Source organism: Microtus ochrogaster, chromosome 5, assembly GCF_000317375.1.
Source record: "Microtus ochrogaster isolate Prairie Vole_2 chromosome 5, MicOch1.0, whole genome shotgun sequence".
In the NCBI taxonomy this organism is placed as follows: Eukaryota; Metazoa; Chordata; class Mammalia; order Rodentia; family Cricetidae; genus Microtus; species Microtus ochrogaster.
Genome location: NC_022012.1, coordinates 44,968,881 through 44,993,063, shown reverse-complemented (window position 1 = coordinate 44,993,063; position 24,183 = coordinate 44,968,881). Strand labels below are relative to the sequence as shown.

General features: G+C 46.3%; 1 protein-coding gene and 1 long non-coding RNA gene across 8 annotated transcripts in view; one reads left to right on the top strand and one right to left on the bottom strand.

The window, feature by feature from the left end:
* LOC113456060 overlaps nt 1-5,553 on the bottom strand; it is a 19,837-nt gene extending 14,284 nt beyond the window's left edge. Inside the window, exon 1 of the long non-coding RNA XR_003376929.1 lies at nt 5,482-5,553. This is a non-coding gene — a long non-coding RNA (uncharacterized LOC113456060). The remainder of the gene's footprint in view (nt 1-5,481) is intronic.
* The window catches only part of Dixdc1 (DIX domain containing 1), an 83,115-nt gene that overhangs the window by 36,824 nt on the left and 22,108 nt on the right, over nt 1-24,183 (top strand). For 6 of the 7 annotated variants that reach the window (XM_026778991.1, XM_013346281.2, XM_013346279.2 and 3 more), the window contains 14 exons: nt 1,382-1,613; nt 2,577-2,684; nt 9,025-9,137; nt 11,102-11,250; nt 14,478-14,567; nt 15,846-15,899; nt 17,273-17,323; nt 19,673-19,777; nt 20,189-20,242; nt 20,670-20,762; nt 20,841-20,912; nt 22,376-22,465; nt 23,333-23,500; nt 24,023-24,089. In XM_026778991.1, the coding sequence (XP_026634792.1) occupies nt 1,382-1,613; nt 2,577-2,684; nt 9,025-9,137; nt 11,102-11,250; nt 14,478-14,567; nt 15,846-15,899; nt 17,273-17,323; nt 19,673-19,777; nt 20,189-20,242; nt 20,670-20,762; nt 20,841-20,912; nt 22,376-22,465; nt 23,333-23,500; nt 24,023-24,089 (1,446 nt within the window). Of the gene's footprint in view, nt 1-1,381; nt 1,614-2,576; nt 2,685-5,668; nt 6,085-9,024; nt 9,138-11,101; nt 11,251-14,477; nt 14,568-15,845; nt 15,900-17,272; nt 17,324-19,672; nt 19,778-20,188; nt 20,243-20,669; nt 20,763-20,840; nt 20,913-22,375; nt 22,466-23,332; nt 23,501-24,022; nt 24,090-24,183 lie in introns of those variants that run through there. The other variant, XM_013346280.2, reaches the window with a different exon arrangement.

The window sequence follows — 24,183 nt, the reverse complement described above, 5'->3', positions numbered from 1 at the left end:
CCCCCCCCCCCCCGTGTGTGTGCATGTATTTCTTTCCTCTTTTTTTTCTAGGGCAGAATTTAGAGTGCAGTTCTGGCTTTGGCCTGCTCCCCATGTGGAGTGGGCTTGGGGATCTGGCCCAGGAAAACAGGCTATTTTAAGGGACCACTGCCGTTCATTGTCTGTCACCTGAAGAAGCTCATGTTCCTAATTAGTCTACTGCATCCATTTCCCTCTCCGTCCAGCTTTCCACGCCACAGCAGGAGTGAGCTAAGAGCACACATCGTTGTGCCACTGCTGTGCATCTAAAGTCCCTCGGCTGAAATCTGGCATCTTTCCTACAGCCCACCTGGTCCTGTATGACCTCTGGTCCCTCCCCTTCTACACCTTTCCCTTCTTCTGGCTCTGGGGCTCTGGCCATCCTGAACTCTTTCACTTTCTCCATCACAGTGCTGGATCATATATATAAAATGCATGTCACCTAAGTACTTAAAAAGTTTCCTAAAGCCACAATAGGACTGAAAATTTTAGTAATATATTTTATGTAACCCATTATATCTGTAATATGGTTACTTTACCATGAAGTCAATATTAAACATTACTGAGATAGTTTACATTTTGCTTTTATTTATTTACTATATGTATAGGAATTTTTACCTGCATGTATAGCTGTACACCATGTGTGTACCTGATGTTCTCAGAGACTAGAAGAAGGCATCAGATCCCCCGGTACTGGGCTTACAGATGGTTGTGAACTGCCATGTGGGTGCTGGGAATCAAACCTGGGTCTTCTAGAAGAGTACCCAGTGCTCGTCACCACCGAGCCATCTCTCTAGCCCTGCATGCTCCTTTTTATACTGTCTGAGATCTTTTGCATTCCCATGTGTGTGTGTGTGTGTGGGGGGGGGGTATTTACTTAACTCTTAGTTACTGTACTTGCTTAGAACATATTCCAATTCGTGGCCGTGACATTTAAGTGCTCAGTAGTCGCCTGTGGCCTGCAGCTCCCCTAACAGATGATATCACCCCATTATACTGATCTCTAGACCTTGGCATGTATCTTTTCCTGAATTGTTCCTATCCCTTCTACCCTATTATCTAAGAAGCAGCTCTCCATTCTTAACTGAGGACTCACTTCCCCTGATAAAACATCCTTCAGAACTCCAGGATTATATTATCTCTCCACGAATTGCTGAAGACCCCATACCTCTCTTGCCTAATTATTTTATTATCATACTTTATGGTAATTGCCTTTAACCTTCCGTGTCCCTTGTTGAACATGGTGTTATGAAAACGGAGACCGCCTGCTGAGTTTACTGTATCACCAGCAATATATAGTACATGCATCAATCCATGGCCTCTGCCTCCCTCTCAATACCTTTCCATCTGTCTCGTCCTTTAGATATTGTAGAAGGAAACCTGAAGTCCATCATGAGGCTGGTCCTTGCCTTGGCAGCTCATTTTAAACCTGGCTCGAGCAGGACGATGAGCCAGGGACGCGACTCCAGAGTCCCTGCACAGAGTCATCAACCACACTGTGCGACGGCTGTGGCCCAAGGAGCAGCTGCTGCTCTGGCTGATGTGTGCCGTGACATGTCTCGGTCAGGACGGGATGTCTTCCGGTATAGACAGAGGTAAAAACCTGGGAGGGGAACTCTCTCTGGTATTTCTTTGCTTAGATAATAACAGTGCAAGTAGATGGACATATCGGCCAAGCAGACCCACACTGCCAAAGCGATCACAGAATAGAGAGGAGGTTTGGGAAGGAAATCCTAGTGGGAAAAGCTTGGTCATTTTTGGATGGTACTGGGTAGTGAACCTGGAGCTCTGCTGCTACTGTGCTATACCCTGAGGCTTTTGTGTCTTATTTTGAGAGGGGGTCTTATGTTGCCCAGTTTGGCCTTGAACTTGTGCTCCTCCAGTCTTAGCTTCCAAATAGCCGAATTATCAGCTCAGCTAAGCCAGGCTAAGCCTTTTCTTTCGAGATGTTTACTTTGCAGCTAGCAGAATGTAAGTAACCATGTGTGTAAGTTTGCTCTCATGCCCAAAATTTAAATATATGTGGTTGGCACAGTGTTTTCTTCACTGGGAGATATGTAGTCCATCTGGAGGAGGCTGCATCCTGGAATGTATCCACAAGACCAATCTGTCTTGAAATTTCATGGCAGGAAGTGTTTTGAGGGTTGTGTGGTTGCTAAAGACGAACATGACCCAAGGTGTCACAGAGTGGGCAAAATTACTTGTCTTTGTGTTTTCCTTCCCTGCTAGGTTTTAAGTGCCTTAGAAGAAGGAGTTTTACCTTGTTCACCTCCTAAATGTGTGTATTTGTGTGTGTGTGTGCGTGTGTGTGTGTGTGTGTGTGTTTGTGTACAGGATCTTGCTATCTATTTAGCCCAAGCTGGTCTCAAACTCCTGATCCTCCTGTCTCTGCCTCCTGAGCGCTGGAATGACAGGTGTGTGCTAGGCTGCCCAGGTGCCATATTCATCTTCTTTCCTGGAGTGCACACTGAGAGGCAGGATATCTCCTCTTGCAGAGCTGACCTGAACTGCAGGCTTAAAACTGTCTTTTCTGGTCCTCTCCCACCCCTGCTTTTCAGGAACAGCAGCATGGACGAGGAGATTGAGAACCCATACTGGAGCGTTCGAGCACTTGTGCAGCAATATGAAGGACAGCAGCGGTCCCCATCTGAGTCTAGCTGCTCCAGGTATGTGTGGCCTTGCCATCTTTACCTTTCCAGTCTTGGTAGAAAGCTGCTCTCTGGGGGAGTCTTAGCCTCAGTAGCAAGACCAAAAGCACAAAGGCACCCATGGGGTTGAGTACCATACCCTGCCAGGCTTGGGTCTGGAAACCTGACTGGAGTAGCGAGGGAGCAAAGAAAGGGCAGGCATTGAAGAAATGACTCACAGACATCAAAAACATGGGGTCCATTGGGATGTGCGAACCTTGTGGTATTTATTAGGTACCTCACAGAGGGGAGGAGTTAGCTAGTCTTGGTAGGTCTGTAAGTGAACAGTCTGGGCTATATTCATCCAACACCCAGGAGCTGACAGTTTGGCACAGGCTGGTCAACCATTTGTGCACTCTCATACTTGTACACTATCGATGTTTGCACTCAGACCAGAGGAAGCCTTTACCAGCTCTGAGCCCTACCACTCTGAGGAAGGCCTTGCCAGGGTCTGAGGCATTGGCCTTGTCCTGACAGCACCAATGTCAGTACACATTCACTCAGGTCTTCATCTACGTTTGACTTATTCAGTCACGGCTTCTTCAGCTCCCCAAAGACTGCTAGAGGGCTTGTCTTGCCCGAGGCCCTGGGTTCAGACCCTAGTGTTGAAAAACCAAGAGCACCTAACCTCTTTTGCTTCCCTCAGTTATCTTTGGCATTCAAGGACTAGTTGAATGACAAACGGCCTGTGAGTTTGTTATTGACAGAAGAGTGGGCTACAATGCTGGTGAATTTCCCACATATAGAAACCACAGCGTCCCAGTGACAATAAGTTAGCTCTGGCCACATGGGGGTGTGGCTGGGACCTTCAGAGTTCAGTCCAACCCAGTGTTTGTGCCGTCAGCTGCTAGTGTTTATGAAAGTCAGTTCCTGGGCACCATCCTGCAGGCTGAGTCTCATTCTTCAGTTATAGCCACAGAAGGCTGGGGAAAGCTCCCGGCAAGATAGGAGAATGTGCAGGACTGTCTGACGCATGAGCGTTTCCACACTCATTTATAGCACTGCGAACTGGGGCACATTAGTATGCATTGAGGTGGGATATGGGTGTTTGTGACTCTGGTAAAGAGGCACTCTGTTTCCCTTAGAGCCAAGGGCAGGGGTCAGAACAGGACAGTCTGCTTTAATAAAGGCTTGACCAATGCCAAGTATAGTGGCAGAAAAGGATTACTCTCCTGGCTCATGGAGATTATGCCCCAATAAATACATCTCCAGCCTACTTGCTAACTTGATTTTGTTGCTAAATTATATTGAGTGTATCCTCTAATGATCTTTTCTCTCCTACTCCAACCCAGCATAGTCTGATCTATTTAAATTTAATTGTGCCTTGTGTGTATTTTCCATCGTTTTTTTCTTCCTCCTGTTTCTTTTCCTCATACAATCCCATCCTATTTTGACAGACCATTTTCTCATTTATGGAGGTCCTGTGGACCTCTTTCCATCAACTTAATATACCGCTAACCTAGCTCAACCTTGAAATGTTTACATATAATGGGGGTAGTTTCTATTTCTGACACGGGTCTCTAACAAACATTTCACCATTAAACATTTCAAAGTGTTTAATGTACTTACTACCTTTACAAGTCTGTGTAAGCCTCATCTCTATCCACTTAGAAGACATTTTGACCAGCCCCCAGAGAAACTCGCCCGTGAAGCAAGCAGTAGGTGTGCTTTTAATGAGACTCAAAACCACTGCTTTTTTTTTTTTTTTTCTCCTGGCTGGGACTATCTTTGGCTCTTTCCAGTATCAAAGGCTGTTCTGTTGTCTAATGAGGCCTATTGCTTCCTGCATCTCTGCTGGCCTTTGGCTCTCCTGAGCCTGAGTGTGCCTGTGAATTAGAAGGAGAAGGGAAGAGAGCTTGAGTCCCGAAGGGTGGCTGCTTCCTTCCTCCAGGCAAGACTCAGACTGCAGCTGGAGGTGTGAGATCAGTATGGGGGCCGCTAGATATCAGGCTGTGTTGGGCTAATGGCAGCCCTAGATGTGTCAAAGAAGATTACATTCCCTCTGTTGTCCTCTTCTTCCTGACTGTGCTGTGTTCTTTGGGATAGGGTCAGCATTCTGCCAATTTCTTCACTGACCCCTCAGGAAAGGAGAGGGCTTCTAGCAGGTTCTGCCATTTGCCCACTTCCATTTGGGCACCTGTTGACCCTGTGACCCCTGAAAGAACCAGCAATCTTGCAAACGTTGCAGCTTTGGGTGGGGTAGAGCTTCAAATAGGATAGACATCCACGGTGTCTTCCCCTGCTGCTCCCTCCCCCCACCCCCGCTGCTTCTCAGGGATGCCCCAGCAAAACAAAGCTCTACCCTCCTGTTGCTCCAGTAGACAGGCTAAATTCTCACTGTACCTAAGCAGAACGATCCTTTGGGGGAGGGGGTACGGACGGACAGACGGACATACAAACCGCTAGAGGGGAGGGAAGGTGGGAGCAGCAGACGGGAGGGCATACTGCTGGTTTGCTGAGGGTGAGGGTAGCTCCAGTCTCTATCCTGCCTGCGTCCCCCATTCTACAGAGAGCGAGCGAGCGAGCTTCTCGGGATTAGATCAGTCTCAAACCGGCGTGTCCAAGGAGGGAGGGGTCAGAGAGGTGCAGCAACGAGGGAGGGGTCAGAGAGGTGCAGCAACGTCTTCTCTGCTGCCTTCTCGGCACCAGGACCATCAGATCCACGCGGTTTTGCCACTGCGCTGCCCATCCCCCGCTGCTCCCCGAGCTCTGGTCACCCTCTGTCCAGCCAGTTCCGGACCGCGCCCTTGGCCCCGGCTTCGGTCGTTACCCCTACCTCTCTGCCCAGTGCCGTCGGCTGTGCTTGGGTCGAAGCCCGGCGCTGCCTGGCCGCGTGTGACAGCCTGGAAAGGGGGGAGGGGGGAACAAGGGGGGAAAGGGAAGGGAGGGATCAGGAGGCGGCGCCGAGCAGGAGCACATCACACCGGACTCCACTCGACGCTCGGCAGGAGCCACCAGAGCCTCTCGCCCTGAGGGAGATGGGTTGAGATGCCGCTGCCCGGGGGAATGCTCGGAGCCGCGCGGCTGCAGGGACCGGGATGCAGCTGCCAGCGAGCAGCCGCTGGCGATGGGAGGAGGCTTCCGCCGAGGCTGGGCTGCAGCGGAGTCTGAGCTTCTGGGACAGCGCACTTCACCCCAGGGAGCATCTCTGTCCCCGGGGCCAAGACGCCCACCTCTGCCCATCCTACTTTCATCGGAGACCCGAGCGAATCGTTCCGCTGGCTGACTGATCTCTGGAGTCGTTCTTCGAGCCCCCGCACGGGAGGGACATGCCAGAATTTAGGAGCAATGTGACTCTCAACCTCCCACCTCATCCAGGGAAGCAGGCTTGCTGAAGCCCGAGCCAGGAAGGGACCATGGGAGGGACACAAGTCAAATGGTGAGCTGAAGCCACTTTGGCTACTGAGGTGCGAATACGAGGGGAAGCAGAGCCAGGATCGGGGGACATGGTTGACTGGGGACAAGAAATGATTGGGGGTGCTATTCAGTAAGAGCAGGCTGCTGGTCTGGGATTAACACTACAAAATAGAGTTATCTGAGGAATTTGGAGCCGACTTTGGGGCGATGGGACTCTACCTTTTCGTCTACTATACATTTAAAAAATTAGTGTGTCTAATTTGGCGGTATCTTTGCTGGGGTTTGTTGGTACGATAAATTAATATGGGTGAATACTAGATTAAGAAATGCGTGGATAGGACCTATTTGTAATCAACAGTTCTCTGACCTCAGAGAGGGTTATGATGATAAGTAGGGATTGTTTGTCAAGTATGACTTTTAAGCTAGTTAGGGAGGAGCCCACGTCTTACAATTAATTAACTAGCATGAAGATACTTTTCTCTGACCTGAGGCCAAGGATTTAAAGCACCTTCCTCTTCTAGGGGTACGGGGGTGTCTTAATGCTCTGACACATGCCCCAGGATTCTCCTCCCTCCAGGTTCTAGATCTTGGCTGTCTAGCTTCCTGGTCTTACCTCCGTGGCCTTATCCTGGCAGTCTCATTTCAAGAAAAAGAAATGTTGTTTTCCTTTGCCTGCCTTGCCACTCCCCCGGTGGGGTTGGATAACCAGACATCCGCCTCCTTCTGCCCATATATGGGAGGCAACTTACTTGGCGAGAGAGGTGGAACTGAGCATGCGTCTGTGCTTTTAGGAAAGCCTTTTCTCAGCATCCGAGATCCCCCATTACTCCCTCCCTCTCTCCGATCTGTCTCACACATCCCTCCTGCCGTCCAGCCAGATGCTTGTTATCCATAGTACCTTGTCAACTGGAAAAGGAGGGGCAGCTGACAAAGGCTTTGTGCATCCGGATTCCGGTTTTGTAAGAAGTAAATGCTGGAGCCTGAGCACTCATAAATCTTCCCTTATTAGCGGCACAGCCCCTTTACATGAGAGCCCACCCCGCGGCTATGAACTCACGTTGGCCTGAAGGTCAGATTGCCTACTTGGTGAAAATGGCTAAGAAAACACTCAACATTGCTGAGTAGTACCTGCTACCCCTCACTTCTCTCACCCGCTTGATCTATACACCTCTAGATGTTAAAAAAAAATCAGATTATAAGAAAGATGAAGACATAGTACTAATTGAGATCATTTCCACCAAAGTTCTTGGACTGTGGACCGTGGGGAGACACTAGTCCACGGTTCTGAAATCTGCTGCTTCTTCCATTGCGATTGTTTCTAGTGTTTTCTCTGGTTTGTGGGAAGAGGAAATTGTTAACTCCTGCTTGTGGTTGTAAGGATTAGCCTGGGAGACTTCAGGGGCACATTAAGGGGGTCAGTGAATCCTAGACACTTTCCCTGTTGTCTGGGTGATAGATTTGGAAAGAATTCCCAAGAGGGGGCTGAGCCGTAGACTCCACAGCCCCTGAGATTGTGTTGGTGCTGATGTTCTCATAGTGCAGCGTGGAGAGAAAGGGCTCTCCAGACTCTTCTGTCCTTATATGATAGAAGTATTACCCTCACATTCCCATCTTGTCTGGTCCAGGGGAAGATTTAAAATCTGCTTCCCTGAAAACCTGAACAGTTCCTCTCATAGCTACATCAGGACACAGAAATTACTGAAAGGTATCTCAAAAATAACTTGAGAATATGAAACTATGGCAAATAACAATAAAAATAATAGTAATTCTTCACTAAGAAAGAGCTAATCAAGTAAATTTTGATCCAGCTGCCACTAGCATGTTTTTCTCCTTTTGCCCCACCACTCTTATTGTTTTAAAGATTTATTTTTATTTTATGTGTATGAGTTTCTTTGTCTGCATTATATGTCTGCACCACATACATGCCTGGTGCCTGTGGAGGTCAGAAAAGGGTGTCAGACCCCCTGGAACTGGAGTTGCAGAGGGTTGTGAGCCACTGTGTTAGTGCTGGACTGAACCCGGGCCCTTTGCAAAAGCAGTCATTGCTCTTACCCAGCAAGCCACCTTTCCAGCCCCCTCTTCTTATCATATTCTGGATCACCTGCTGATAAATTACTGCCCCTCTGCCCATCCTGGCATTGCAACCACATGAGCACTTTCCACCCCTAAACTGTCTTCTGCCATGACTCCTCTTTTGGGTATCACTTAGAGCTGACCTCTGGTCGCTTGTGAGAGACTCAGATTTTTGAAAATATGATTTTGATCCAACTCCAAAAGTTAATGAAACACAACCATCACCCTCTGAATATGGGCCTAGGAATTGATAGTGGTGAATACCACAAAAGAAACAAAAAAACAAGATGCAACAACAGCAACAACCAAAAAAAAAAATAGAAAGAAAGAGAACCCAAACAAAAAACAACAAAACAAAACAGTTTTTTTTTAAAAAAAAAAAAAAGGCTTATTGACTATTCTGTTAACTCTCATTTCAATCAGTTGTGCTTAAAGGCAGTCTTATTGTAGAATGAACTCCCTGGGGTGTTGGAGAGATAGCTCAGTGGTAAAGAGTGCTCCTTGCTCTTCAGAGGATCCAAGTTCAGTTCCCAGCACCCACCTAGAACAGCGCACAACTGCCTGTAACTCCAGGTCCAGGGAACTCAACATCCTCTCCTGGTTTCTGTGGATATCTGATTTACCCCACCCCCACACAGAGACAGAAGCACATACACATAATTAAAATGTAAAATAAATAAATAACCATTAAAAAGCAAAATAATCCCTAGGACTAGGTTTCTTTCACTTATTCCTTCCACATTTCTTTCATTTGTTCAACAAACATTTGTTCTAATTGTGAGCATCACGTTAGGCGTGGCATGAATAAGATATCTCTGGGATGAATTGTGAAAGTTGACAGCTGTATAACTGTTCATAATTGTTTCTCTTCTCTTTTGTTTGACCACAGTCTGACTTCACCCAGCCCAATCCACAGTGCAAAGAGTGAATCCATTATAACCCAGTCAGAGGAAAAGGCCGATTTTGTGATTGTTCCCTCTGAAGGAATAGAGAACAGAACAGGTACCACTGCCCTGCCTGCCTGGGTTGCTTCAAGGGGAGGCTTTTAGTGTGAAGACTTCAGAGCTTCTGACTATCTACATTAAGGTTCCTGGCTGTTTCTGTCTTCACAGTCTGTGCATGTAGGGTCAGGGCGAGCTCAAGAGGACTCTAATGCCTTTGAGCCAATTAGTGTAGTCATTGCTGTACATGATGTCCTTTCTGGTACTGAGCTGTCAAAAAAGCTCATGGCAGCGTAGAGCAGCCCGCCCTTGACTGACTGCTACGGATTAGGAAGTGACATTGGGGGCAGTCAGAAGCTGTATTAGGGTAAATAGTTTTTACTATTCCCATTTTGTGGAGATGATTTTGGCTCTCCACTAACTTAGGTTGGAGCCAGGAATACATAGTTTAAACCAAAATGCCCATGAGAACATGCAGCAGGGAACTGGTCTTGGTTTAAGGGCTACAGAAAGGACCACAGAGTTCTCATTGCTTAAGCTTTTGAGCCTGCCTTATCTGCCCCCCCCCCCCCATTTAAGCATGAAAAGAAACATGGATAAGGCAAAGTACAAGTGTTAGCTTGACGTCTACTCATCTATAAAGGTTGCAATAAAACTGAACCCCACAAAAGAAAATCTGAAATGAGATTCTTCTTCACTCTGCCTCAAGACCAAGCATTTGTACCAGTCAGTTGTAGCCTGGGTGTGGCGGTGCACATCTGTAATCTCATCACTCAGGAGATGGGGGCTGGTGGATCACACACTTGGGGCCAACTAGACTACCTAGAGAATTCTAGGCCAACCTGGGCTACACAGTGAGACCACCCACGGAGTCAGAATCTCTTAAGGCTGTGGAGAGAAAGGAGGAGGATTTGTTGACTCGCACTATCAGATACTACTGGGTCCTTCATGTTTTACCTCTTTTAATCTTTATCACAACTCCGGGAGTTGCTGTGCACCTCTTAGAATTAAGAAGCTTGCCAAAGACTTCACAGCCATCTGTATTCCATAGTGCACATAAACGGGGATGCATGCAATTAGTATAAGGGACACCCGAGCAAAGAGGTCTCGAAGACAAGGAGATAAACCAGGGAGGAATAGTGAAGTTTTGTGAGTATGCTTTACTAAGTTTATTTCAGCGTGAATCACAGGATACTGTGTGAAAAGGGTTCAGTTATGCCTCAATGGGGTGAAAGGAATAGGTCTTAGTTGGGTTTCTATTGCTGTGATATAACAAAATGTCAACACCAAAAGCGAAAAGGGTCAGTTTTGCTTAGAGGTTACAATCCATGAGGGGAAGCCAAGCCAGGAGCTCAGGGTGGGATCCTGGAGGCAGGAACTGAAGCAGGTACATGTGGCCTACTGGCTTGCTCAGTTTGTTTCCTTAGACATCCAAAGACTACCTGCTCAGGTGTGGCCCCACCCACAGTGGCCTGGGCCCGCCCACACCAATGTTAATTAGAAAACGCCCTCTAGATGTGCCTACAGGCAGTCTGATAGAGGTGTTTTCTCAGTTGTGGCTCCTCTCCCCTGGTTTGTGTAGTTAGCAAACACCAGCCAGCACAGAGCTGGTTGAACCACAGTCTCCCGTCCAAAGTTCCAGAGTCCCCAAAGGGATTTTGTTTTCATTTGCATCTGACAGTTCCATTACTTATAAATCGGACTCTGGGAATGTGAGTTCTAAGGAGCTGAGAGTAAGATCTTTGTGTGCTATAACAAATCTGTAGGGCCTGGAGCCCCGCTGCTTCCCAGGGTAAGGCTTAAGAGGGTGGACTTTCCTAATTGAACTCGTGCTTTCCCGAGCCTGGTACCCCAGTTAACAGCCAGTTCTTTGTGTCTCACAGCTCCACCTAGTGGAGAGTCCAGTTTGTGTGTGCAGACAGGTTCAGAAGGCAGGTGACCTGAAGCTGTGAGGTTCGCTGAGCCCAGGCTGCCGGAAACCACTCTTCTTCAACATGGACTATCTTCCCACCTTTCATTTTGCAGACGAGACAGACTCTCCATTATCCCGAGACTGGAGGCCTGGGAGCCCGGGAACGTACCTGGAAACCACATGGGAAGAACAGCTATTGGAACAACAAGAACATTTAGAAAAAGAAATGGAGGAAGCAAAGAAAATGATTTCAGGACTACAGGTAGCTTTTCCCTTTGCAGTTTGCTCTTGGTGCCTTACCTAATTATTCCTTTTAAATCAGTAGTATCACTTGGCAAAGGAAGAAAAAAACACCTACTTTAGTTGTGTGTGAATGGTGCCCACACTTGTGGACTTTGGAACTCTTGTTTACCGTCCAGCTGTTAGGATTTGTGCAAGCTCGGGAGCTCCCACTGCCCCCCATTTTGTAGGTAGGCGTCTTTACTACTCTTACAGACCCACAACTGCAACTTTGAACAAGACTGTCTCTCAGGAATTCAGCAGCAGAACCGTGCGAGAGGCAATATTAGCACCAGGTTTCCATTCGAGTCTGGCTGGGGGATGAGGCACCCTCCTAAGGCATCAGCACCTGATACCAAGGCAATGCTCTGCTAGGAGGTTTTCCTTGGACAACAAAGCCCTTCTGTTGTTCCTATACCTGTGCTATCAGTCAGGGGAATCTCCCCCAGAGATCCACTGACCCCCATGACTGAGAGCCCGTCCTGTGACCCCCTCGATCCTCTGTCCTTATTCTATTGGCTCTGTTTGGAGGAGCCCTCGTAGTGTGCTGAAGACCCTGAAATTGCTAGGAATATTCCATTCTGTTTGTGCTGGGAACTGCACCAGTTTTGAATTGTGAAATATTTATGGACACATAAACAAAGCCCACATTATGTGCGAGGCTCTGGCAGGCAGTGGAGGGCGTGCTCCTAGCCAGCCGGCAACAGGGTGGGGACACAAAAGGTTCCTAATGAAAAAAGGAGATTGGTGCTTTGGTAAAACAATTTGCATAATGTGTGCCCTAGGAACCCGCACCAATTGGAGGGATGTTTACGTCCTCCTAAACATTCCCCAAGAAATTTGTGGTGTCTGCTTCTTGCTCTGTATTAAAATAATTAAAAAAAATCTGTTGGGTTCCTTTCTGTCCTTCCAGTAAGGAATATTTCAATGATGTGTTGTTGTTCTAATGGGAAGTTTTTTATGAATTTGGGGGATCTTACCTAACGAGGTTTTTCCCAAATAATTTGCATTATGTGCAGAAAGCATGGGTCGCTATCAGGTTGGCTCTGCTTGGTTTACATTCCTTAGCTTGGGAGAAAGCCAGTGACTGATGAAACAGAAAAATAAAGAAGGAAGTTGACAGGCAGAAAGGCAACATCCTAGTATGTCCTTCGAGCAGAGGAGTTTTAATTCACTGCTGTGTGGTGACAATGAGGATCCAGTCTCACTGAGGAGCACAAAAGGCTCCCAGCATCCCCTGGACGCTTAACTCTTTCTATGATGAACGAGTTGTATGTCAAGTAACATCCAGGATTGGTGACTTATTAGTATGCCATGATTAGAGGCCACTGAGCAGTCTACCACTGGGGTTAATGTTTCTGCGATGACCCCCCCCCCCCCCCCGTGTATGATGTCCCAGTGCCTGCAATTCCCTGCAGCCCCTGGGCTGTGTGCCCGCTTACTCGTTCCTCTTACTATGACTCCATGGGAAAACCAAGTTCATTTGATTTTCTCAAACATGACTAGTGTTTAGTAGAGGAACTGTTGGCTGGATTTTAGAGCATTCTTCATCGTCATGTATGATGAATTTGTGATATATTTTTTAAAGAGCTTTTATTTAACCTCTGAATCTCTTTCAAGTTGAAACAAAGCTGTGGCAACACGAGGACAGAATTTCCAATCTTTACCTCACCTGATGTATCTCACAATGCATACCTGAGCAGCAGGTCTCTAAATTTGGGGACTCTAAAGTATACCTGGATGCTGCTTTAAGAATAAGATTGTGAGGCTGGTGGGATGGCTCAGCAGGCAGAGACATAGGCTGCCGGGCATGGGGATCTGAGTTCGATCCCTGGGATCCACGTGGTGGAAGGGGAGACCTGACTCCTGAAAGGTGTCCTCTGACTTCCCCACATATCCGTGGCTCACATGCATCCACACATAACACACAGATGTGCACAACAGAAAGATGGCTCAGCGGTTAAGAGCCTCTGCTTTTACAGAGGCTTGAGTTTGTGTCCCAGCACCCCAGTGAGACAAGGGCCGCAACTCCATATCTACGCTATCCAACACCCTCTTCTGGTCTCCATGGACAGTGAACTCACATGCCCAAACCCACACAGAGACATTAAAAATAAAAGTAAATTTTATCAGAGCAAGGTGTTACATGGAGGCAGAGGTAGATAGATTACTGTGAGTTTGAGGCCTGCCTGGGCTACAGAATTCCAGACCAGCCAGGACTACATAGTAAGGTCCTATCACAATCAATCGACTGATAAAAAATAAACACAAATTTCAACATAAATAAAATGTAAAAGGAAAGGCATGAGACTACAAACTATAAATCCCATGTTAGGTGTGGGTTCGTGGGAGAGGCAGCGTCCCAGGGCCCCAGTGCTGAGCTCCTGAGCTTCAGGGTGTTCTGCCCCCTTTGTACTCACTATGCACTGATGCAAAACAGCCTGGGTTGAAATGAACGAGGCCATCTCTGGAAGGATTTCTCTTTCTTCTATTCATGTTGCCTCAGGGGGTGAAAATGAGAATTATTAAAACAAACAAACAAAAAGTAAACAGTCCCAAGGCCGTGTTTTCAAATGGATTTCAAACAGTTCATTCTAATACACTTGTCTGAGGCAAGATAATTTCACACTGATTTTAGATCCCCAGTCGGCTGGGAGAGCTTTGTTTGAAGAGTTCTAGATGGAAATTGGGAAATGTGTTTGGACTCTTCTGAAGGGAAGGTTTGTTAGTAGTTCTTCTGAGACAAAAAATGCTCAGAGCAGAGGGTCTGTGTGTATCCAGAAAGATGAAAGTGCTCCATGGGCCTCAGGGTGTAGCTCAGCCGGTACAGTGTCTTTGTAGCTTCATGGATGAGGTTTGATCCTCATCACTTTGTAAACTAGGCATGGTGGTACATTCTTGAAATCCCAGCACATGAGAGGTGGAGACAGGAGACCCAGAAGTTCAAAGCCATCCTCTGCTGTTCTAAGCCAGCCTGGAGTACATGAGACAATGTTTAAAATGGGGGAAGGGATCTGTAACAGGGACCTCTAGAAGGAGCTGTGCACAATGGGGGCTGATGGAAATAAGCAGAGGTTATCATCTGGTTTTCTTCAGAAGCCTGTTATGCCATCTGGTGGTTTCCATTTGTGGTGAACTCACCCAGCCTGACTCTAGACTGAGTCAGGTGCCAGGGAGTTCAACCCCTCCCTCCCTTTGTGGTTTATCCAGGCCTTACTGCTCAATGGCTCCTTACCTGAAGATGAACAGGAGAGACCCTTGGCCCTCTGTGAACCAGGAGTCAACCCCGAGGAACAACTGGTGAGCTCCATATTCGTGGCTGGATACTAGGCCTGGATTGCTTGACCTCATTTTTTTTAAATACTCTCTCCTGACTCCCGGATTTTGCCGACCAGTTTTGATTACTCCTTCCTGGTTTCTTCATTGATTTTAATCAACAGATGTCCAGCAAATGTTGACTCTTTAAGTCAGACACTGATCCAAGGTATTAGGTTACCAAAGGCTCTAGTCTCCTACAGTTTATGGCCGGGTTCCCTGAAACTTTTTTTTCTGTATGTTATGATGCAGATGCGCGTCAGCACCCTGGACCAGTCGTCCACCGTCATTGGGCAGTGTCATCCACCTTCCGTGTTTTCACTCTCTCTCACAGATGGATTTCCATCTGTGAGCTCAGCTCTCTCTAGAGAGTTGTAGAGTTGTGCCTTCAGCACACAGTCTCCATTATTGGGTGCTACACACACCTCAGTTTCAGTGGGTCCTCAACTAAGGTTTTCTATCCTCTATGTAACCCTGAATCTATATGTCCTTGTATGTGTGCCTACATCTACTCATTCACTCAGATGCCCCAAAGAGGAACCCGGATATCATCCCTGAATTCTTTCTGCTCCTCCCCTCATATCCAGTGTCTTCATTTTCACAACTACTACTTAGTGTGGGCCTCTAGCCAATATCCTAGCAACCTTCCCAGGTTTTGCTGAATCTAGATTCTTCTAACCTCTTCCAGTTCATTCTCAATAAAATTGCAAGAATAATTTAAGGATAATTTTATTTTGTCTTCCCTTTGTATAAAAATTTTCACTGATGGGGTTGGAGAGATGACTCAGTGTACTTAACCCGAGGTTAGTTCCCAGACCTATGTCGTGTGGCTCCCTGCACTGGTAGGGGATCTTTTACCTCTGGCCTCCCAGGCTCCTGCACTCACTTACGCATACCCATAGGCAGACACACAACTACACATAATTAAAAAGAATAAAAAGAAATACTTTTAAAAAACAATATTATATATATATATATGTATGTATGTATGTATATAAATTCCCCCATTGACCTCATTGGCCCTTCATAGTCTGGCTCCCATTTTCCTTTTCAACTTCATCTTTTCTTCCCTTAACTCCCAGGACACACACACTTACCTAAACTTCATCCATATTGTTTTATGTCATGCATTTTGGCTTATGCTTATATCAGAGGGCATGTATTCACAGTACGAAAGTGGTTTCTAGTAAATGTGTGTTTGTTGAATGATCGGTCTATGAACTTAACAGCGCAAGTGCATGGCCATCTTTGTCTTATATTCAGATTATAATCCGAAGCCGTCTGGATCAGAGTATGGAGGAGAATCAAGACCTCAAGGTAGGATAGGACGTGTACATTTTCCTCCTTTGAAAGCAGTTGTGGTACACAATGAGCCAGCTTTGGGATAGTTCTGGGGAGGGAAAGTGATGCGGTGCCGGGGGCTAGCTGAATCTCATCTGTGCTATGTCTTTCTTTGGAGGAGAGAAACATCCGAACTTTGTCACAATGGTAACACCTTTTTAATCTTAGTGCTATATCATAGTTATCTGTGTTATTTGGGGGAGTACCTTTCTGTAAGTTTGAGATCTTTCTATATTTCTTTTCTAATTGAGAGAAAAAGATGAATCTAGACTGGGCATGGTGGTACATAAATTGGAGTCTAGCCTGATCTACATACTGAGTTCCAGGCCAGCCAGAACAACATAGTCAGAACCTTCCCCAAAGAAGGGGGGCGGTGTCTATTATTAGTGTGATTCCTTTTTATGAATATTTTCCAGAGTTCTTTTAGGTCAGTGCTTTTGTTGTTGTTTTGGGGATTGTCTGCTTGTTTTAATTTTGGGGTCAGCATTGGGGCTATAGATCAGTGGTGGAGTGACCACCGAGTATGTGCAAAGTACGGAGTCAGCCTCTAATTCTATAATAAAGTAAAAGACAAAATGGAAGGACTGAGTCCTCGGTGTGTAACAAGGACATCTAGGTCAGTGGTAGAGCATGTCTCCCCAGAAATGGGGTTGCGTGCATGCATACACACTCAGACCTGCATTTTTGATAACTTTTGAGCCCATCTGTAGGAGGCCAGTTTAAAACCCAATTTTAGATGTGCTAATTATGAATCATTTGTGTGATATGATAGAGCTGGGTTTCAGTAACAGGCATTGCTTTCCTAAAATCTTGATTTTTAGTCGTACTCTATATATGGAAATTTAATTACTCAATTTCCTATTATAAAATCAAATTGTTTGGACCACCAAGAACAATAACCCCAGTCCACAAAGAACAAGAAGTCTTTGGGAGAATCAGAAGCATGCCAACCCTTTGTTTAAGTTAGATGAAGTCGGAATAGCTGTTCAGCAGCAGCAAACATAGGCATCGCATGTCTGAGTGGAGATGTAGTTGATGTGATCAAGTCTTCCTGGTGGTGAGACTGCTGCGTATGGAGAGCCTGCGGCCTGGATGGGTGTCTTCTTCTGAGCACTGCTCTCCTCTGCCTGGGCAGCTCAGCGGCGGGTGCCACAGGACAGAGGGATCTTAGTCTTGTTTCCGAGGGTCAGCCTTTACTGCTCTCGGGACTACATCTGTTCGTGCCTCAGCTGATGGGTTAATCTTCATGGAATGGCCAACTGGGTCTTGTCTTCTTGTGAACAGAATGAGGTAATGCTTATGAAACAGCGCAGTTGCCACCATCTGATCTCACTGTGTTTGGTTTGCAGAGGGAGCTGCTGAAATGCAAGCAAGAAGCCAGAAACCTGCAGGGGGTGAAGGTAAAAGGCAGACATTGCTTTCTTTGCTATTTTATTCTTTGTAAGCCTCTGTGAGGTCGAGTGAGCTATTTGTGAGCGTTGAGAGCTGGCTACTGGGGGACTGTTGGATTTGCTGGGAGTCTTTACCAGGCTTGGTCTAGAAGTATAGGAGGGGCTTTGTGGTGGGCAGAGACATGCTGAGGAAGACATCTTTGTTCTGCTGAGGCTTAAGTCTCCTAGTTGTAGTTGTGACTCATGGTGCTGTCACTTGCCTCTGCGCCACCTTGACTTTCTCTGTGTGAGAGCACTCTCTTTCTCTCAGTTCAAAAGAATGCCCTTTTTAGGAAAAAAGAGAAGGGAATGGTTGGAATGGTTAATAACATTCTGACAGTTTAGAGACACAAAAGGATAGACGATGGAAATTCTCCCACCAGTTCTGCCTTACCCCGCCCCATCCCATCCCGCCCCACTGCCACCCTTGAGGCAACAGTTATCCAATATGTCTATTTATTGCCTTCTCCCACTTTTCAACCCAAATAATAGTATACTGCAAGCACAGCTTGGTGTTGTGCTTCTTTCGCTTAGCTGTGTGTTTGAGAGGTTGTTCTATAGTAAATGCTCTCCTTTTTTATTTTACTTTTATGTGTGTAGATGTTTCGCCTGTGTGCATGTCTGCACCGCTTGCGTGTCTGGTAACTGAGGAGGCCAGAAGAGTGTGTTGGAGTCACTGGAACTGGAGTTACAGATGGTTGTGAGCCTCCATATGGTGTTGGGAATTGAACTCAGATCTTTTGGAAGAGCAATTAGTGTGCTTAACAACTAAGCCATCTCTTTAGCCTTCACAATAGTTTTGTGCATGTATATTTGAAATTTAAATTTATATATAATAAATAATAAATATATACATATATACATGTATATATGATAGACTCCTGTTGGTGGCATTTTAGACTAGTTACTTTGGGGGAGCTGTTTTAATGGTATATACAATGCTTGAGCTAATAACCTTGAGAATATGTTATTTACACAAATGGGATTATAGCATCTAAGTATTTAGCTAAAGCTCCTACTGTTCCCCTCTGTCTTGCACAAACTTTCATTGACTAGCCAAGAGTAACTCAGTAGCATTTCCCAAAGCACATTCTGTAACCTCAGCACTTTAAAGTATTTCAAAACAGAAGTGTGCCCTTTGATTAAATGAGTTTGAGAGATTCCTGATAGGCTTAAAGATTCTTTGTGAATAATGCCACATCGAAGGATCTCAGAAGGTAGAGCATGAGGAGATTGTCCTGGGGCTGGAGAAATTGCTCATTGATTAAGAGAATTACTGCCGTTATGGAGGGCCTGAAGTTCACTGACAGACACACACACACACACACACACACACACACACACACACACACACACGCACACTCCACAAATAAAAATGAAAGCTTTGAAAACTGTTTTTGCCAGTCCCTGAAAACATTTAGACTAGCTGCCGCGGAGGCTCCTTTCCCTGTCATTCTCTATCATCTATCCCGTGATCCTGTGCAGTGAGCTTTGGAAATGTGCCAGGCTACAAATGTCAGGGACATCTCAGATTGCCTCTGCCATGTACTGACCTGTAACCTGGGTGATTAAAAATGGGTTCCCTACCGGATCTGGTACTCATTTGAGATAAGAGAACCATGAATTCAAGGCCCAGTATTACCTGGAGCAGTGGTTCTCAACCTGTGGGTTGCGACCCCTTTGAGGGTCAATGACCCTTTCGCAGGAGTCACCTAAGACCATCAGGAATATCATATATTTGCATCATGCTCATAACAGTAGCAAAATTGTGGTTAAGATATAGCAATGAAAATAATTTTATGGTTTGGGGTCACCACAACATAAGGAACTGTATTAAAGGGTTGCAGCGTTAGGAAGGCTGAGAACCACTGCTCTAGGAAATGGGGACTAGGCAGAGAGAGAAGGCGCTAAATCAGGTGGATTGTTTATATACCCAAGAGGTAGACGAGAAAACTAGGGGAGAGGAGAAGGACTACACCGTTCAAGGTCAGTGTCTTCCAAGTAAGACATGATGGGCATTTAACGTGGATCTATGTCTGTCTGTTCCCAAAAGCTACCCCTTCTTGTCTGACTAGGATGAGCTGTAGGCGAGGGGAAACCTGGTTTCTCTCGGTAGGGCAATGGATGTGATTTCCCTGTAGATGATGGTGTCTACCCGGGTCCTTGTGGCAAAGTCCTTGCTATTGCCTTCATCCCCCCCCCCCCCCAGTTTGACAGAACTAATGCTCAATGCGCAGTGCAGCAAGGAACTCAGTAAGAAGCACTGACTGGGCGGGTGATGGATTGAGGCTGCAATGGTGGGTGTCCTTATTTCCCCAGGATGCCTTGCAGCAGAGGTTGACTCAGCAGGACACATCTGTTCTTCAGCTCAAGCAAGAGCTTCTGAGGGCAAATATGGACAAGGATGAGCTACACAACCAGAACGTGAGTCAAACGTGTGAACAATGACCTCAGAACGCCCGTCAGTCACAGGGGATGCTTCGTGAAGGCTGCTCAGCCACCCTTGTAGACTCCTTATTTTGTTCCTGGGTGCCCACCTTCCGTGTCTATAGTTATTTTTATTCCCGTAAGACTCATTTCTGGTCTTAGGTCACAGCACCTAAGCCTACAGCACCTCGGATGGTCCTTGACTCGGCCTCAGCTTGGAGAACACTAAGGCCAAATTGTGTCTTTACCGTCTGCTTAAAGCCATGGGGAGCTGGTGTGTGTTTTGTCACAGCCTGCCCCTCTGTGCTTTATACTATACTGTTGTTAGCTCTTGCTGCCAAGCGGCTGGTTTTCCTGAGGGTTGGCATATGATACCTCCATGCCACTGAATTCTTGCTGACTTTACAGGTGGATCTGCAGAGGAAGCTAGACGAGAGGAACCGGCTCTTAGGAGAATACAAAGTAAGAAATGCCCTCCTGGTGACCTTTCGTGAGTGACCCATGTTAGCTGATGCTCAAAGGGCACTTCCATATTCAGCTCTCTCTTTGCTCTCTGGTAGGAAATCTCTCCATTAGCTCTGAAGCATAGATAACAGCTCTGGAAAGGAGCATAGCACAGGAACGTGGGAAGAGTCAGTGGCAAACTCACCTCTATCTCAGTAGCGAGGATGGCCCTTAGTGGCCCTCCTACAGGCGGTTTGCTTCCTTCTTGCCTTTCTAAGAATCCTGGCACCATGTAAGACTGTGATGGTATGGAAAGCCTTCCAGGCATAGTGTGAAGGAAGCCCGTGTCCCTGAGGCTCTTCTTTTCACAGGGAAGGGTGTACAGAGTGTGATCCACTTGATACCCTTGTGTTTGCGCACCTCTGAAAGCTTATCTCCCTTGTAGAAAGAGCTGGGGCAGAAGGACCGCCTCCTTCAGCAGCAGCAGGCCAAGTTGGAAGAAGCACTCCGGAAACTCTCAGATGCCAGCTACCAGCAGGTCAGGACACAGCAGCCACTGGCCTGCCTGACCCCTTGACCTGAAGGAAACACTTTCCTGATTTGCTCTGTTTTCCAGGTGGATCTAGAACGTGAGCTAGAACATAAAGATGTCCTTCTGGCTCACTGCATGAAAAGAGAGGCAGACGAGGTAACTCAGAACTTGGGTTTTCCTTCTCATGTTACCGGACCAGGTTTGTTAGGATTCTTTATAGTGAGGTGTTGAGTGCAGGTTCCAGGACCTGGGTGTGTAGCTCAGTGGTGGAACATTTGTCTAGTGTGCGCAAGGTACCAGGTTCACTTTCCAGCACCGAGGGGACTGGAGTGTGGTACCTAGCATCTAACATTTAGAAATGAAATATGAAAATAACAGAGACCCTCTCTCTTATAATGAAGACTATTAAATTACATAAGCAACTGAATAAAGTCTTACTAAATCCACCTAGCACAGAGTTGGGTTTAAGATATGGAGGGGGGAGGACCTTGGACTTCCCACAGGTCAGGGAACCCTGTCTGCTCTTTGGACTGGAGAGGGAGGAGAAGGATGAATGGGGGGAGGGGGAGGGAAGTGGGAGGAGGTGGAAATTTTTAATAAAAATAAAAAAAAGAATTTAGGACTAGGGAAGAGGTGAACTAAAGCTAGGTTTAAGTAACGGCTCATTAAATTTTATGTGCTTTGGCATGTTTCAACTAGAATTCTATTTTAATTAATACTATGACTACAATGGTTAAATCAGAAATATATTTATTACATTTTCAAAAATTATTGACCATAATCTCATGTTTGATATCTGTGTTGGCTATTTAAATATTTATACATATAAATACATAATTAACAACAACAAAAAAAAAGATACAAGTGTTCTAGGCCAGGCGGTGGCGGTACATGCCTTTAATCCCAGCACTTGGGAGACAGAGGCAGTATGATCTCTGTGTGCTCGAGGCCAGGAGTTCCAGGACAGCAGGACTACACAGAGAGACCCCGTCTTGAAAAACAAAACAAAAACACCAAAAAATATACACACGCTCTTGCAGTCTTGATAAAGAGTACTGGAGTGGCTGTGGGCTTCCAGGCCAAGGTCCAGTTCATTCGCTCTGCGTTCGAAATGCCCAGTGAGTGTCAACTGCAGCCTTGATACAGTGGGGAAAAGGGAGACACATCTCCATTCATGACCCTAAAAATGTTCCTTTCATTTGGTGTGTGTGTGTGTGTGTGTGTGCGCGCGCGTGCACACGCGTGTACACACCAGTTCTCATCTTCAGCCTGGTTGAAGCAGGCTCGCTCTTGTATTGCATCCACTGGGCTGGCTGACTCATGAGCTTCAGGGTTATTCTCCTGTCTCTAACTCTCATCTCACTGTAGAAAAGTGAGGTTTATGTACGTTGTTTCGCCTGGCTTTTTACATGGGTTATCAGGATCAAACTCAGGTCGTCTGGCTTGTGTGGCAGACACTGTTACTCGCTGAACCATATCCGTAGCCTCCACCTAACTTCTAATGTAAGCAGTAAACCAGTAAATAGTTACATGCTACACCGGAAAGAGTGAAATGTAAAGAAAAGGTGTCTTGGTTTGCAATTACCCATCTTGTTAACAGCTGTCGTTTCTTCTTCTAGGTGACAAATTACAACAGTCACAGCTCTCAGCGCAATGGCTTTGTTCTTCCAGTAGCAGGGAGGGGTGCCGCTTCGGTCACCCACAGAGGGGTAGGTGCCTAGGACTAGACAAGAAGCTGAAGTGAGAGCGACGCCCTGGCGATCACCAGCAGGCTAAGCCTTTGATTCTTGCACCTGATGGGTGTATACAGATGCAAGGCATCCATTATCCAAAATTAAAAATCAGTTGTTAAGGGCTGGAGAGATGGCTCAGTGGTTAAGAGCATTGCCTGCTTTTCCAAAGGTCCTGAGTTCAATTCCCGGCAACCACATGGTGGCTCACAACCATCTGTAATGGCGTCTGGTGCCCTCTTCTGGACACACACACAGACAGAATATTGTATGCATAATAAATAAATAAATAGAGGCCAGCCTGGTCTACAAGAGCTAGTTCCAGGACAGGCTCCAAAGCTACAAAGAAACCCTGTCTCAAAAAACAAAAAACAAAACAAAACAAAAAAACAAATAAATAAATAGAATACTGTATGCATAACAGATAGATAGATAGATAGATAGATAGATAGATAGATAGATAGATAGATAGATAGATAAATATTTTTTAAAAATCAGTTGTTAAAATTAAGAGTTAATGGGGGCTGGAGAGAGATGGTTCGGTGGTTAAGAATACTGACTGCGCTTCCAGAATGGAACGTCCTGGTGGCTCACAACCATCTGGTGCCCTCTTCTGGCCTGCAGGCATATATGTAGACAGAACACTGTATACATTTAAAAAAAAAAATCTTTAAATCTTTAGAGTTAATTAGTAGTCACTCAGTAAGTATCGAGGGAGGCATATTTTCCTCTACGGAACTCAGGCCTCTGTCCTAGGAACTTTCCTGTTAGTCCTCTTCAGCGCAGTGGTTGGGACGGGGATGGGAATATGGCATGGCTCCCTGCTCACCAGCACTGTCATTTTAGCCACAGACCAGTGACCTCCAGCTCGTCCGAGATGCTCTCCGCAGCCTGCGCAACAGCTTCAGCGGCCACGATCCTCAGCATCACACCATTGACAGCTTGGAGCAGGGCATCTCCAGCCTCATGGAGCGTCTGCATGTCATGGAGACACAGAAGAAACAAGAGAGGAAGGTAATACTGCGATGTCTTGTTTAGCCAATCCCTGGGGCAGCCTGATCTAATGGGTCCATCCTTTAAGGCAGCATCAAGATGATGATGATGATGATGATGATGATGATGATGATGATGATGATGATGATGATGATAAAATAAGACCCTGCTGAGGGCTCCAAATGGGCTTTATTGGGGCTTCCATCGCAGAGGAACTGACTGTGGACGGGGTATGACAATCCAGGGAAGGAATGTGTGGTAACTTGGTGCTCAGCAGCTGTGTAGCTGTGTAAGGAATTGTGGTTCCTGAGTCCGCAGGATCCCTGCTGCTTATTCTCCTCCCCTCACTCCAAGAGTAGCTGACTCTGGGTGAGAAAACACATGGGGAGAGCACTGGAAACCAGAGAGTCTTTTGTAGCTGCACATGCTATTAAGATAAATATGTCACATTTTGTATGTTGTGGTAGAGGACATGATTTTTGTTTTCAGTTTTAAATTTTTGGGTAAATCCTTCTGCTGATTGACATCGTTATGACTTTCCAGGTTCGGGGCAGGTCACTCAGAACTCAAGCAAGCAGTGAATACCGGGCATCCTGGCCCCCTAATTCAAGTAAGTGCTCGTTATCACAAAGTAAAGATGTCTGGAATATTAGACTAGAAATTTGGTTCCCCTCCTCCTTCTCTCCTCTTCTTCTTCCTATTCC